General features: G+C 37.1%; 1 protein-coding gene and 1 long non-coding RNA gene across 3 annotated transcripts in view; one reads left to right on the top strand and one right to left on the bottom strand.

The window, feature by feature from the left end:
* Window positions 1-14,484, bottom strand: part of LOC116661946 — a 130,221-nt gene extending 115,737 nt beyond the window's left edge. Inside the window, exon 1 of the long non-coding RNA XR_004317906.1 lies at window positions 14,322-14,484. This is a non-coding gene — a long non-coding RNA (uncharacterized LOC116661946). The remainder of the gene's footprint in view (window positions 1-14,321) is intronic.
* Window positions 7,110-11,681, top strand: AGTR2 (angiotensin II receptor type 2). Of its 2 annotated transcripts, none has more exons than XM_006193418.2 (3): window positions 7,110-7,304; window positions 7,457-7,518; window positions 8,766-11,681. In XM_006193418.2, the coding sequence occupies exon 3, from the start codon at window positions 8,801-8,803 to the stop codon at window positions 9,887-9,889; it is 1,089 nt and encodes a 362-aa protein (XP_006193480.1). In that variant the 5' UTR covers window positions 7,110-7,304; window positions 7,457-7,518; window positions 8,766-8,800; the 3' UTR covers window positions 9,890-11,681. The 2 variants fall into 2 exon arrangements, with proteins under 2 accessions (XP_006193480.1, XP_032330825.1); XM_032474934.1 differs by having other exon boundaries at window positions 7,457-7,530.
* Window positions 14,485-14,727: the final 243 nt, after the last annotated feature.

Below are 14,727 nucleotides of genomic sequence, written 5' to 3'. Positions count from 1 at the left end.
TTACATATTTATACAGTTCGAGATTTCTTTTAAAAGCTTTCCCAATACTCTGAAGAGATTTGTACAGTCAATTAAATTATATAAACAAAGATCTAAACTGTTGCGATTCAAGCTCTTTTCATCTTACTGACTTCATCTCAGCTACAAGCATTTACTTTTGAGTTAAGATTCAGAAAGGAAAAATCTTCCTTGGACAACATTTTACCTGTGAGGTTTGCCCTAAGTATATCATATTTACCAATGTAATCTTTTAAAATATTTTTCTAATTGACTTTTATCCAGATATTCCCAGAATGCTTAAAAGCCCCTCTTGAGTTGGGGAAACTAATTCATTGGGGAAATTAATTCACCTTATGCCTCATATTTAAGAGTGGTGTAGAGGAAATAATGGCTAGGTTTGAGCACCAGTTCCATAATTTCCCAGCTGTTTGACCTTGGGCAAGTTATTTAACCTCTTTGTATTTCAGTCTCCTAATTTTTCCTCATTTATAAAAAGAGGATGATAACCGTCTCTCGGAATCATTGAGAAGTATACCTGAAATGTGTTTCTAGTACCCAGCACAGTGCCTGGTGGCCTCTCCTGTACTCTGTTCACATCCTTTAATGTCAGCACCTCCCTAACAATCCCAGGGGACTTCATGTCTCGGGAAATGAAAAGTGGCTTCTCTTCATAAAAAGGTTAGGGACCTTCAGATGAAATCAACCCTGGAGGCTATTTACATGACGTTTATTTTTTGCATTAACCCCAAACCTTCTGACCGGGAGCCCAGTACAAATAACTCAAGAAGAATGTATACAGTTAGGGGGAAGTGGACTTACACTAACAGTACTAACTGGTCATTGAATGAGTGTTCAGTTTATGCCATCTGTAGGGCCACAGATTCATGCTATTGAAAATAACTAAAGCCCAATGAAAGCAGTAATTTAATTTGTTCTTAAAGTTCATTCATTTATGTATTAATTTGTTATCTTTTTCTCTAGACAATGTCTTTTGGAATTTCTAGGCTACAGGTCATTTTTTAAGCTTAAAATAAAAGGAGAATAGAGGCAGGAGAGAGGGAGGAATGGGGAGCTAATGCTAATGGGTATCAGGTTTCTTCTAGAGGTGATGAAAGTCTACTAGAATTATATAGGGTGATAGTTGCACAACTTTGTGAATATACTAAAAACCACTTAAGTGTACATTTTAAATGGGTAAATGTTATGGTATGTGAACTATATCTCAACTTTTAAAAGTAAATTAAAGCTGAATAATTTCAATTGTGTGACCAATATAAAATAGGACCGATATAAAACATGAGTGTGAACACTGAAATAACATGCAGTAACAAAACCGTAAAGAACTCCATCAACTTCTAGATATCTGAAAATGAATATTTTCTTTGAGGATACATTCTATTTACAATAGAAATTCTGCTTTCAGTTATAGATTTTACAAATCTGTATTGAACACCATGAACCCAAATAGCTCTCAGATAAATGTCTGTAAGTTCAAGCCATCTCAGAATTCCCAATGCTGTCTCCTGTTTTCAAATTCCTTGGAGTTAAGACCCTAAAATCCTCCCAGAACCCCACCCCACACTCCTGTCAGCATCCTCTGCCTTCTAATCTTAAATCATTTTATACCCCAAAAGCAAAATATATCCAAGGCTATCCAACATTTTGTTGTTTTTCTGTCCTTTTAGGGGTCTGAGGGAGAGGTTGGGGCAAGTGAAAAGCCAAGTAACCATTTGTTTTTATTATATTTCTGTAAACTGATGGCCAGTTTTGTAGAAATGTTATTTCACCCCTTTCCCTCTTTCTTTGTTGTAGATACAAACAGTGGGGCATTGAATCCCCTCCCCCTACCTTCACCATCCTCCAACTTTAGGAGTTTGTCTAATTAATCAAACAAGAGCTTTAGGATCTTATAGGCTGCGTGGAGCAGGCACTTGACTATACCTTCATCAGTAATTGTAGTATTTTAAATAATGCATCAATAGAATTGGGTGGGTACCAGAAATCAGGGTTCAGACAGGCAAAACTACTGGCTAGAGAACGGTTTGGGGGACTCATCAATCTGGCTTCTAGAGTGATCATCTCTGCTGTGGAATTTCCCAGAACTGAAGTGAAATTTGCTCCCAGTTACCAGCTTTCCTGGTCTGATCACATAGTCACCAAGCCTGATTTCCCCTCTTTATTGATATTGTGAAGGACATGAAGAGAGTGCTTTAGATAAGGAACATAAGCTTTAAGGTCATTGCAAAGTAGTACACCCTTAGTGTAAACTAGGACATTAGCAGTCAAGGTGGTATATCAGTTTTTTAAGAATTTTGTTGGCACAAGTTTATTGCTGACAGCAGTATCTTGAGAAAATTCAGTTTGTGGACCTCAAACCTGAGGACCAAACTCCAGATTTCATGATTTGTTGATCCACTACCTATGAGACATCCAACCTGACAACATCTCCCCCAAAACATCCTCATTATCTAACAATGGTATTTAAACATTGCTAAGACAACTGGTTGGTTCAATTTAGTTAATTGGCCACTTTGGATAATACATTCAAACTAATTGTAGGAGAAAAAAATTGCTTTATCCTCCTACGTTCAGTGGCTGGGATTGCAAAATTCACTGAAAAAAGTCAGATTAAGCAGAGAAAAACAGTTTATGAACATATGCATTCTGAATTCAGGTGGGTGAACTGTCATGAGTAACTCAAAGGGGTGATCATAACTTGGGCTTACATAGCATCTTAACAAAAGAACAACAGATTTGTAGAAGTGATACGGCAAAGGAAACAGGATTTAGACTTTGAGAGTGGCAAACTGTGGGAAAGTAAATACAGTTGACACTTGAACAACACAAGTTTGAACTGCAAAGGCCCACTTATATGCAGATTTTTTCCAGTTAAGTCTTACTACAATGCTATACAATTCCCCGTTGGTTGAATCTGCCAATGTGGAACTGCGAGTAGGGTTGGAGGACAAGGACTGATTATAAAGTTACACATAGATTTTCAATTGCCCAAGGGTCTAAACCCCTATCCCCTGCTTTATTCAAGGGTCAACTGTATATGGGGGAAACTAACGGAAGATAAAGGTTATTTAGTAAGGCTTGTTATGTAGATTCCTCTTGGTGCCCATCTCTGGGCTGATGGAATCTAGAGTTTTCTCCTGTTCATCCTTCCTGGTAAAGGAAAGGGAGACATGTTTACAAATATATGTCCTGCTTTTAGGCAAATAGGGGGAAGACAGAGAGTTTTTCTTATATCTACTTCTTCTCAAGTTTCTTTAGCTCAAAATAATCTTTATGCCAAAGTGGCATATTTTGGAGTGGCATATTGTAATACACTAAATAATCAATTTAGTGAGCTAAGAGACAATGTCATATCAGTTAGCTGGTATTTTGAACGTGAACCAAGAATAAAGTCAATTTTTTATTTTTTATTTTCCCAACAGTTGGGTTACATACACTGAGATGCTATTTGGTAGAACTAGGGTGCCTTTGGCGAGATTCTGGCCGGAACCTGATGCTCAGGCCTACAGATGCCTTTGGGGCAACGGGAAATCGGAACTCTTTCTTCTCCTAATGTTCTTGGGACAAGATTCTGCTGGAAGCAACTGTTTCAGGAATGAACTGAGTCAGACATCCACTCATTTCACTGCATGTTAACTGATTTAATAGTCCTCTCAGTCATTCTCTATGTGATGCCTAGGCAGTCAGTTCATTTGATACAAATAACCACTCATATTGGCCATTTTACTGAATTTTTAGGCTAGTTTCTACAACACGGTCAACCTGATTGTTAACTCTGAATAGAAGACCTGATTGTTTTTTTCTCACTTGCTTCCATACTGACATTGCTGTTCTCATTATATTGGAATCTAATGAACAGCGCAAAAAGAATCTGCAAAGACAAATCAACATGGCAATCTTCTTAACTATTCTCCTTTCAGGGACTCTCAGGTTTGGAAAAGTCCAGTGGCAATTAAAGTAAGGCTTCCCTATGGTTAACTGAATTGAAGAAAGATTGGTGTGAAGTATCTATGTGGGCAAGGGTCGGGGAAGCGGGGCCGACGCTCAAGTGTGTATGTATGTGTGCGTGCTTCCAGGCTGGAGAAACTGGAAATGTTATTGTTCTGAATGGGAACTCAGAGAGGTAGCTAGGGTGGGGGAAATTAAAATGATTCTGACAAAATTAAACTAAAAAGGAATGCCCCTATACACTTACTCATTCCATGATCTGCACCTCTAATCCTCACCTTTATAACCAGGGTACTTACATCCAGACTTTTGCATTTAATCATTTCTTTTCTCTGTCAAAGCATCATCTACATGTGTGAGTGCAGGTGAGAGGGACGCATAAGATTTTTTTCTGAGATTTTTAGCAGAGGAGAAATTCCTCTCAAGAACATCTTTTTTTAAACCTATTTAAATGTTACTGTTAAGTAATCTCACAATAAATAATAGGTATTCATCAGAAAAGATTAATTCAATGTGTTTACCATTGTTTAATTCTGCTAGCCAAGCTGCACTTGTCCTGAAGAGCTGCATGATTTATTCAAACGACCTGAGGCTTTTAAAGTCAATCTTCCAGTAGAAAAATTACCCCCTGCCTCCAGGAGAGTGAATTTTTGTGTCTTATTGCTTCCCATGACTGACGTTTATTTGACTCTCAAGTGTATTTACATTGTCGGCTTAACTTGAAGTTCTTTGCTGAATCAATAATATGCTGTGTTTCTTGCTTCAAGTGGTGTCAATATTGTTTTCTCTTTTTCCTTTCTTTTTTTTTTTTTTTTGCTTTTTTCCCTTATTTCCCTGCAGTTACATAGTTTTTCTTTGACCTGTGAAAATTTTTACTCCTAAAATTATAAAGAAACCGAGTAAATGTCCTTTTAATCTTCTGGGAAATGTGTGCCTCTTTAAACTTTATTTACGTCAGAACTTACTGTAATGAAGGACAAAAAGCTCTAGACAAGGTCCCCTGTTCCTCGGGGGTGTTCAAGGCTAGGTCTCCCGGAGGCGAGCCTGCAGTTTGTCCTCAAAAGTTTATAGCTCACCTCCTGGCTATTTCTCTGCAAGGGGCATGAGAGGGGGCTAGAAATAGAGCAGGGTGGGAATCTGACCCAAAGTGACCACTCAGGAGGCCCTGGCCTGGAAAATTCCCCTGTATGTGGCAAAAACAAACATTCGAAATGGAGGGAGAAACCAGGCTTAAACAAAGAGTGAAACTAGTTCCCATTTCAACTCTCCTGCCTATAACCATATGTGCCCGCTCATTCGTTTCCCAAGCATCAGTTTTCCATCATTTGGACAGAGTCTCAACCTGAATCTGTCCAGAGCATAGGAAGCAAATATTTTGAGATTTAATAAAATGCTGTATATTAGGAGCATTTGCTCAATGTTCAGTCTATCGAAAGATACGCTAAAATGGTGTTGTGCAAACCTTTGAATCTTACTGTTTTTCAAGCAATCATGACCTCTTCTTGCTTGTCCCATCTGCCTGTGTGCTACAGAATCAACTTCAAAATTAGCGGAGAAACAGACCGATGTCAAAAGCCATCTGTTTTGTCTCATGTCATTTGTAATTTGGTCTCCCATCTCCCACCCTCCCTTCTTCCCTGCACTCCTTCTGCGGGATCTGTTACTTAGGTCCCCAGCTACTCCCTCAGAGCCTGCTCTCCCCATCTACCTGCAACCTGCAGCCCGTGTGGGTGCACTCTTACTGCTCTCGGAAAAATATGATCCAGAGAAATAACTGGAATCCTTTACACCCATGTAAATAAGTGTCCTGGGGTCTCTGGTTTTCTGTACTTACTATAGTAAACTAGTCACACATTTCAGCTACCTGTGGTCTCCATTTTGGGAATAAAATTAAGGAAAATATTTTCTCCCACATAACCATCCTTCAAACGCTCTCCCCCTTCTTTAGTGCTTTTGTAACAGCTTATAAATGGTCAGCAGGGACTTTTTGTAAATGTTGCATGTTTTCTTTTTGCCAGGACAAAGGGTGAGATTAAAGGACCAGCTAAATGCTCGCTCCTGTAGTGTGGAGGTTCAGAGCGCAGGCTCCGACATTAGAGTGCCTCTGTTTACATTCAAACATCCTCATTTAATAGCTCTGAGGCTTCAGAAAAGTTATGTAAACTCTGTGAGCCCTAGTTTCCTGGTTTGCAAAACGGAGGTAATAGTAATAGCTTATAAGAGCGCCTACATGTACTAGGCATGGTTTTAAGCACTTAAAATATATAAGCTCATTTAATTTTCATAACTCCATGATATTGGTAATTAACATCATCCCCATTTCTCAGATGAGAAAACTGAGGCATGAAGAAGGAAAGTAACTTGGCCAAGGTCACAGGATTAGTAAGTGGGATAGCTGAGCTTGTGAACCACGTAGTTGGGTCCCAGAGGCCATGTACATACCAATGTGCTGTACTGCCTCTCTGTTAAATTACTGAGTATAAAAGCACTAAATGGCACATAGAGTTTATTGTCAGCTGGTATTATCACTGCCATCGTGTGTACTTATCTTTCTTCCTTTTGTCACCCTTGCTTCTACTTGTGTAAGGTTAATCATCCCCACTCCCATAAAAAGGAAAACAGTGATCTAGGCTTCAGTAGCTGCCTGATCCTTCTTCACCTTGTGTGCTTTGGATTTAAACCGCAAATATGACAGCGACCCATGAAAGGAGACATTATATGTTAATACTTCTTTTCGAAGACATGAAAATTATATCCCTTTAATCACCACCTCTCCAGCAACAAGCCATCAAAAATTGCTTAAAGCAAGGGAGAAATTTTAGAAATTTTACAGTTCAAGTAAAGTTACTGCTGTTCTTTAATAAGCAGGGGTAAACATTTCAAAAATAATGAATGCTGGTGGACAAAGACTCTGCAACTAGAATAAATTCCCTAGTCCCCACTCCTTAACTTGTTTTAGAATGCCAGTATCAGGGTAGAAGAAAGAGAAAATTCTGCAAATAATTATATTCTTCTTTTAAAGTAAGCCACTGACTTCAAAATTCTCTAACACATTTGTGGAAACTTCATTTTTTTGTTTGAGATTTATTTGAATGAGCTGTTATGATTGGAGACAGTGAGAATTTCAGATTAATGTTTTGCAGCCAAAAAAAAAAAAAAACCTCTGGAAAGCTGGCAAGTGTTCATAAGTCAGCCCTAGAATTATGTAGGTTGAAGGCTCCCAGTGGACAGACCGAACATATAAGAAGGAAACCAGAGATCTGGTGCTATTACATCCCCGAGTCTAAGGCAACGAATAAGCACAGAATTAAAAGCAATCTTCAGCCTGAATTTTTAAGGTAGGTCTGCAGAATTTATATATACTCTATTTGGAAAGTAGAACATACATTAAATGAAAATATTTTTTATGGATGAACTTTCCCTTTTTCCTGTATTTTAACATTGTATTTTGCAAAACTCCTAAATTATTTAACTGCTGTTTCTCTTACAGGGGTGCACTTAGGAACTAAGCAAGCTGATTTATGATAACTAAATTTTAAACTCCAACAACCAGTAAGTCTTCAAGTGAGTTTATTTTACATTCTTTCATGTTAATTTCTTAGGTCCAGATTATGAGAGAATAAGCTTTAGACAAAAATGGTAACTTTGCTGTTTATTAGGAGAGTGTTTGGTAATTATATTTTCATTAAGTAGTTTATTTACATGTGTTTTGAAGCTACCTAAAGGAACAGTCTTTCCCTTACTGTGTTTATCTTCAGCTAATTTTCTTTTGTTTTAAAGTAAGGTTGCTAGTGAAAAAAAAAAAAACAACAGTATCACGAAAAGCTGAACACGAACATTGATTATAACATTTGAGAGCCATGTAGCAATGTTACTTAGTTGTGTTAAACTAAAAAAAAGGCAAAGGAAAAATGATACAATTATATCATGATTAATCACTGATGTTCAATTCTTATTTCACTGAGCAATAAAACTATTTCTACTAGACCCTTAGTCAGATTTGGCTATTTTTTTCTTTTTCTTTTCCTAATTAAAGAAAAATGAATTTTCTTGTAAATGGATTAAAATATATATCTATATGTATAACTAATAGTCTCTATTAAAATGTGATGGGAGCTTTAAAAATATGCACATATTCCATAACTACTTAATTGTATTATCATATTATATTATTATTGTGAAAACAATGGAAAAGTAAAACTAAAGGAGTTATTTTTAATTAGTAAAAACTAACCATAGTCCCCCATCCTTCTGCATATTCTCTTTCAGTCTTTTGTACACTTATTTTTTCCATAGCTTATGTTACTTATATTTTCCATAGACATAATGATTTGTATGTAATTAGTTACTTGAATAAGGCATTTCTCTAGGAAATAGCAGGCAAGCAGTGTAGTTTCTAGAAAGTATACAGACTGAGATATGTGCTCAAGTGTTTTTGAAATGCTAATTCTTCTTATTTCTTAGTTCCTTGTTTGTTTCACATTTCTTACTTTGGCTAACCTTTGGAAATACTAGTTTTCTTTAAATTTTTTGACAATAGAGAAGATGGGCAAGATGTAGTTTTGTTCAAAATCTCCAGTCCTGATGCTAGAATGCCTTAACTTCTTGGTCCTATTGAGAAAAGTCTCTCTTCTTCAAAAAGTAAAATATTCTTATTTCATCAGGCATGCTTCTATTTCCTGATGTTTTCTATAATCACCCACCTTTCTTGCTTTCAACAAACTTTTAAAATGCTAATGACTTAGTGATGTCCTAAATTTTGTATGTGTTCTGAGAGTTCCTTTTTTTTTTTTCCACAGAAGGCCTAAGAATTAGGAGCTGCTGACATTTCAATATGAAGGACAACTTCACCCTCGCCACCATCAGCAAAAACATCACCAGCAGTCTTCACGTCGGACATGTGAACATCTCTGGCAACGAGTCTACCTTTAATTGCTCACATAAACCATCAGATAAGCATTTAGATGCAATTCCTGTTCTCTACTACATTATTTTTGTGGTTGGATTTCTTGTCAATACTATTGTGGTTACGCTGTTTTGTTGTCAAAAGGGTCCTAAAAAGGTTTCCAGCATTTACATCTTCAATCTGGCTGTGGCTGACTTACTGCTTTTGGCTACTCTTCCTCTCTGGGCAACTTACTATTCTTACAGATACGACTGGCTCTTTGGACCTGTGATGTGCAAAGTTTTTGGTTCTTTCCTGACTCTAAACATGTTTGCAAGCATTTTTTTTATCACCTGCATGAGTGTTGATAGGTACCAATCTGTCATCTACCCCTTTCTGTCTCAGAGAAGAAATCCCTGGCAAGCATCTTATATAGTTCCCCTTGTTTGGTGTATGGCCTGTCTGTCCTCACTGCCAACATTTTATTTCCGAGATGTCAGAACCATTGAATATCTAGGAGTGAATGCTTGCATTATGGCTTTCCCACCTGAGAAATATGCCCAATGGTCAGCTGGGATTGCCTTAATGAAAAATATCCTTGGTTTTATTATTCCTTTAATATTCATAGCAACATGCTATTTCGGAATCAGAAAACACCTACTGAAGACCAATAGCTATGGGAAGAACAGAATAACTCGTGACCAAGTCCTGAAGATGGCAGCTGCCGTTGTTCTGGCGTTCATCATTTGTTGGCTTCCCTTCCATGTTCTGACCTTCCTGGATGCTCTGGCCTGGATGGGTGTCATTAATAGCTGTGAAGTTATAGCAGTCATTGACCTGGCACTTCCTTTTGCCATCCTCCTGGGATTCACCAACAGCTGCATTAATCCCTTTTTGTATTGTTTTGTTGGAAACCGGTTCCAACAGAAGCTCCGCCGTGTATTTAGGGTTCCAATTACTTGGCTCCAAGGCAAGAGAGAGAGTGTGTCATGCCGGAAAAGCAGTTCCCTTAGAGAAATGGAGACCTTTGTGTCTTAAACATGACAGTGGAATGTATGTTATCAACATGGCTGCTTGTTTGAGGTCTCCTTGAATTATATTTTAATGGCTTTCGTAAAACAAGTTTTTCCCCTTAATGTAATCTTATCTCACTCTTCTAGAACAGGAAATCAGATGTAAATTGAAGTTTTAGTCTCCAGTGACTTTCAAGCATTGCCTCTTTTTTTCTGGCCTCTCAGGACAAAACTGTCATTTGGGAGATGGATCCATAACCTAGAAGTAACTGTGGATTTATCTCAAACTATAATTAACAACAAATTGTGAATGATGATTTGGGATTTTAGATTCTCCCTGACAAATGCTGGAGTTTTTATTGGCTTTTTTTCTTTAGATTACAATTTGAGGAATTTTGATAGATGTATATATCAATGAAACCACTACCACAATCAAGATAGCTAACATTTCCATCACTCCCCAAGAGGTGCAATTTTCGAATTTTTATTGGTTTTTGTATCTATTTTCATCAGGCTTTTCTCTTGAACCAAGGCCAATCTTTTAACTCATTGCATTATTTACAAGACACCATGCTAACAGAAATGAGTGTTTCTAAGTGAAGTATACTACAATAGATTGGTACCGATTATTCAGGCTCTAGGCATATGCCTTTTACTTTATATTATAAGTAATAATCCTTTTATATTTCACTTGAGCATAGGTTTATATTTAAGATATAGCTACATATTGAGTAGGGCTAGGAATATAGATTAGATCACATGTACTACACTTCAGTTTATATTTACAGTTATAGAAAGTAAAATATATAATAATGCAGATTTGTAATTAACAAATATTTGAGTGTTCACTAAACTCTGAATAAACACTTTAAAAAACTTTCTATTCATTTTAACTATTGTTTGAAGGTTTCTATGTTCTCTGATAATTTTTTGAAAACAGTAACCAAACACTGTTTAGTGTATAAAATATAAAGGTCATTTTTTACATCCTTGACCTTTTGGATATGGTGCTTTGATATATAAGAGGTTGACTTGACTTTTATTATTGATGCTTTGATTCTGTGTTGCTTCCCAAAATATCTGGGTGGCTTCTTTAACTCTTTAATTTGTAATAAACCCTTAAATGGCATAGGAAAAGTTTATATCGGAATGGAATATTGATACCCATGGAGGAGAAAGAGATTCAGCAAATGATAAGTTTTGTGTCACACAAAAAACCTACCTGTTAGGGCAGTGTAATGTGGTTTTGAAAATATAGGCCATGGGGTAGTCTTAACATATACCTATGGATATTGTTTGTTACAGAATTTACAGGATTCTGTGGAACTCTTTTAAACCAATCGCTTGGCCATAGATCTCCTTCTCAACACTATTAGAACTCCTAAGTTTGAGGAATACCTGAAACTGACTGAATTACTTAGAGTGTACTTAGAGTATGAATCCTAATTTTAGAAATTAGAGATTCCATTCTGCACCAGCCCCATACGATATCAGGTTATCTAGGACCTTCCTGGACCAACACCGACCTCTGAGGTAGAAATCATTTCAGAAGCTTGGTATCTCTGCCAGATTCCAGGGCATAGATAAAAAATCTTCTTGCTCCACTTTCTGGGAAAATCCTAATTTCATGTAATCTATTATTATCAATAAGAACAAATAGCTAAATGTATAACCAACTATGACTTCATATTTTAAATAATTTTGTAAAACACATCATATAAATAAAATCTTTAATTGGAAGATCATGTGTGCTTTACTTTCTTGATTACCTCCGAGAATAGAGTCTTACCTTCTCTTGTATCTGTATCCTCCTTACAATCCCCACTGATACTTCTTAGTTCCAGCCCCCATCATTCCTTATCTGGCTTCTAGCTATACTCTTCTAATCTCCTGCTCTTCAGTCTTCAGCCATAATTCCAGATATCTTGTCATGGTCAACAAGACCATAGGAGATCTGACCCTTCCCAGCCTCTCTGGCTTTTTTTCCCTCTGCTGTCTCTCTCTTGCACTCTATGTTCAAGCATAAGTAAAAGGACTTACTGCTTTTTTTCCCCAGGCCTAATGCTCTTCCATGCTTCTCTGCTTTTGTTCACATAACTGTCTTCCTGAGCACCCCTCCAATCACCCCCACGCATAGGATCTCTCGCTCAATTCATGAACCCTTACTCAGCTTCCAACAATCATCTCATGTCAATTCCTCTATCACAATAATAATTATTATTCTAATTATAATATAAACTCCTCCCTTCCCCTGGGAGTTCCCTTAATGAAGAGAATTGTTTCTCTAGTTCTTGGGATTTTAAGCCTGGCCTCCACTTCCTTAGGAGCCCTAAGTAATTCTCTGAGGCTTGGACTCGAGTGATCTTTCCTGGAACTAAGAAGAAATGTCATTTGAGAAAATGGTGCATGAACACGTGCACTCTGATTGCAGGATTATACAAAGGTATAAATGTCCTCTTTTCTCTTTGAAAAGGAGTACATTTCAGGTAAGCATCTCAGATAGTAAATGAAACTGTATTCTTCTCATTTTTACCACATTCCCAGGTATTACCTAATTCCCTTTCTTTTCCATGGCCCCACCTTTGTTCACCCCAGCTACACAATGCCCAAGAACTACATAATAATAACAAGAATAGCTACTATTAGATGAGCACTATATGATACATACTATTATAAGTATTTTATTTGCATTATCCCATTTTATTCCCACAATGACAATTATTCTTTTACAAATAAGGAAACCGCGGCACAGATGAATCCCTGTTAATCTTTAAATTTGACTCTGACAGACCATCAGGGTAATCTTAATAGTGGAATTTGGTAGTTTAAACATGAATGTTAGGCTACCAAGCAGAGATTTCAGAGATGGTCTTGCACAGTCCTTCAATGCCCCCCCGCAAACCACGGGAGTCTTGCAATTCCCGGACCCCAGCAATACAACAGCTCTGGGCAGGTGGTATATCTGCACCAATGGAGAAAAGGAGAGGAGGCAAATGGATGAGGCTTTCTCCCTGGTTCTCCACTGCCCTTTCCCTGTGCTCCATGCTGGACAAAACTACATGAAATAACCACTATGCCTGCTGCCCCCTCCACCCCATCCCCAGACACCTCCAACTTTACTTTTGAGCGACAAAAATGTTTACATGAACTCTAGCTCTGTGAAGTAAGACTATATACGGTTACCAGAGAAATTCAACTCTTCCAATTTGCAGAAGGAATAGATATTTTTACTATGGAAAGCCAAGTATGAATTATTTCTACTTTTTATATCACTAAATTAGATCTACCAAAAAAAGTCTTAGAAACATCCCTTTTTTCCTGATCTTCTGAGATCTGTATCAAAATGAGAGGACAATATGAAGAAAGCAAATTCTATTTTGAATTTTCTTCTTTTTTTCCCCCTACAGAGATCTGCGAGTGGGAAACTGGCGGCCTCACATATTAACAAAAGAAAAATTGAAGCTTGACAGGCTGAATTAACCACATGAGGTGACTGAAGCAAGAAAGGACTGAGGTAAGAAGGAAAATGTAGCACTTATTTTGTTAATTCCTAGATAAACTAGATCAACAATGATGACTGACATAAAATAACAGAAATTTATATGCTATCACTAAAAATAATCACTTTCCCTGCAAAAACCAAGTGCCTACAGCCGAGTTAACTAGCCTTCTAGACACTCACTCAGTTGCACAAACATACTTGCAAAGGGTTAACATCCTCAGAAAGAAAATTCTTTCTTTTTGAAATTCTTTCTTCTGGGAAGAGAGAATTCTTTTTAAAATTAGAAATAATTGATGTGTATTTCTTATTAAGAATCAATACTTTCTCATTGTTGAAATTTTTAATTATATAGATAAAAATTAGCCAAAGACAAAATCACTGTTAGTAGCATGGGGTAAGATTATGGATATCAATATAGACACAGATATATGTATATACTGTGTGAGTATTACGTATATATGGATATAGTACATATATATATATATACTCCTTATTTTTTATCTATTTATTTGTATCCATATTTCTTTCTCTTTTCATCTCTTATCTAATGGATATATTCTTCATTATCCTGTGGTACATTCTTTTAATATTTAAAATATTTTAATCCCAAACTCCCAATTGGTTTACTAGAAAATATTATTTCTTCCCTTGTTGGGTCTTTCTTTCCTATGATTAGTCCCAAATCTTCAGAGCTTTAAACATTCCAAAAGATTACACCTGGTTACTGTTGCCCAGTGGGGGAAAATATTGGGAAACCTGATAAGACTTCCTGCCCACTTTTCTGCAGATGTTGTTACATTTTATATCACTTAGTGCACATGAGAATAGATGGTTCAATAGTCTGGTACAGACTTCTGTACACTTTAAGGAGTTTCTAAGTGATCTATGCATAAGCCATCTGCTAGGGTGTAAGAGAAAAGAAAAAGGAAGCCTTTTCTTCCAGTATTACACTCACCTCTATATGACGCATGCCACAGTGTACAAGGTCTCAAACACATCTTTGTTTTGGCATCTCCATGGAGTCAGGAGGGATCAGCAGAAATCCAGCAGGAGGAACATGCCATACCAGTGTAGAGGAGCAAAACTTGCCACCACAAAATGTCTCTTCGGCATGCAGATTGTTTTGAGCTGAAAACAATCAAGACCCAAAAGACTCAGGAAGAAACTTTGACCTTTCCCCTAGCTGCCTAAAGAATGTAGACAGAGGACCTGTTCCAGAATGGGAGCTATCGCCATAGATACTATAGTATGAACTAGGTGTGTAGACAGGGAGGAATCTAGCAAAATCTGTTTGTTAAAATTCCTCTCTGGGTCTCATTGTCTCTGCCTGGCCCAGCAAACATTTGTTTACCAAACACTTG

This window comes from Camelus ferus, chromosome X, assembly GCF_009834535.1.
Source record: "Camelus ferus isolate YT-003-E chromosome X, BCGSAC_Cfer_1.0, whole genome shotgun sequence".
NCBI classification, from domain to species: domain Eukaryota; kingdom Metazoa; phylum Chordata; class Mammalia; order Artiodactyla; family Camelidae; genus Camelus; species Camelus ferus.
Note: the sequence above shows the minus strand (reverse complement) of the source record. Positions and strands in the feature narration are given on the sequence as shown.

Bases quoted from the DNA above. Each gene is read 5' to 3' on its own strand.
- AGTR2 (XM_006193418.2), top strand. From the start codon at position 8,801: ATGAAGGACAACTTCACCCTCGCCACCATCAGCAAAAACATCACCAGC.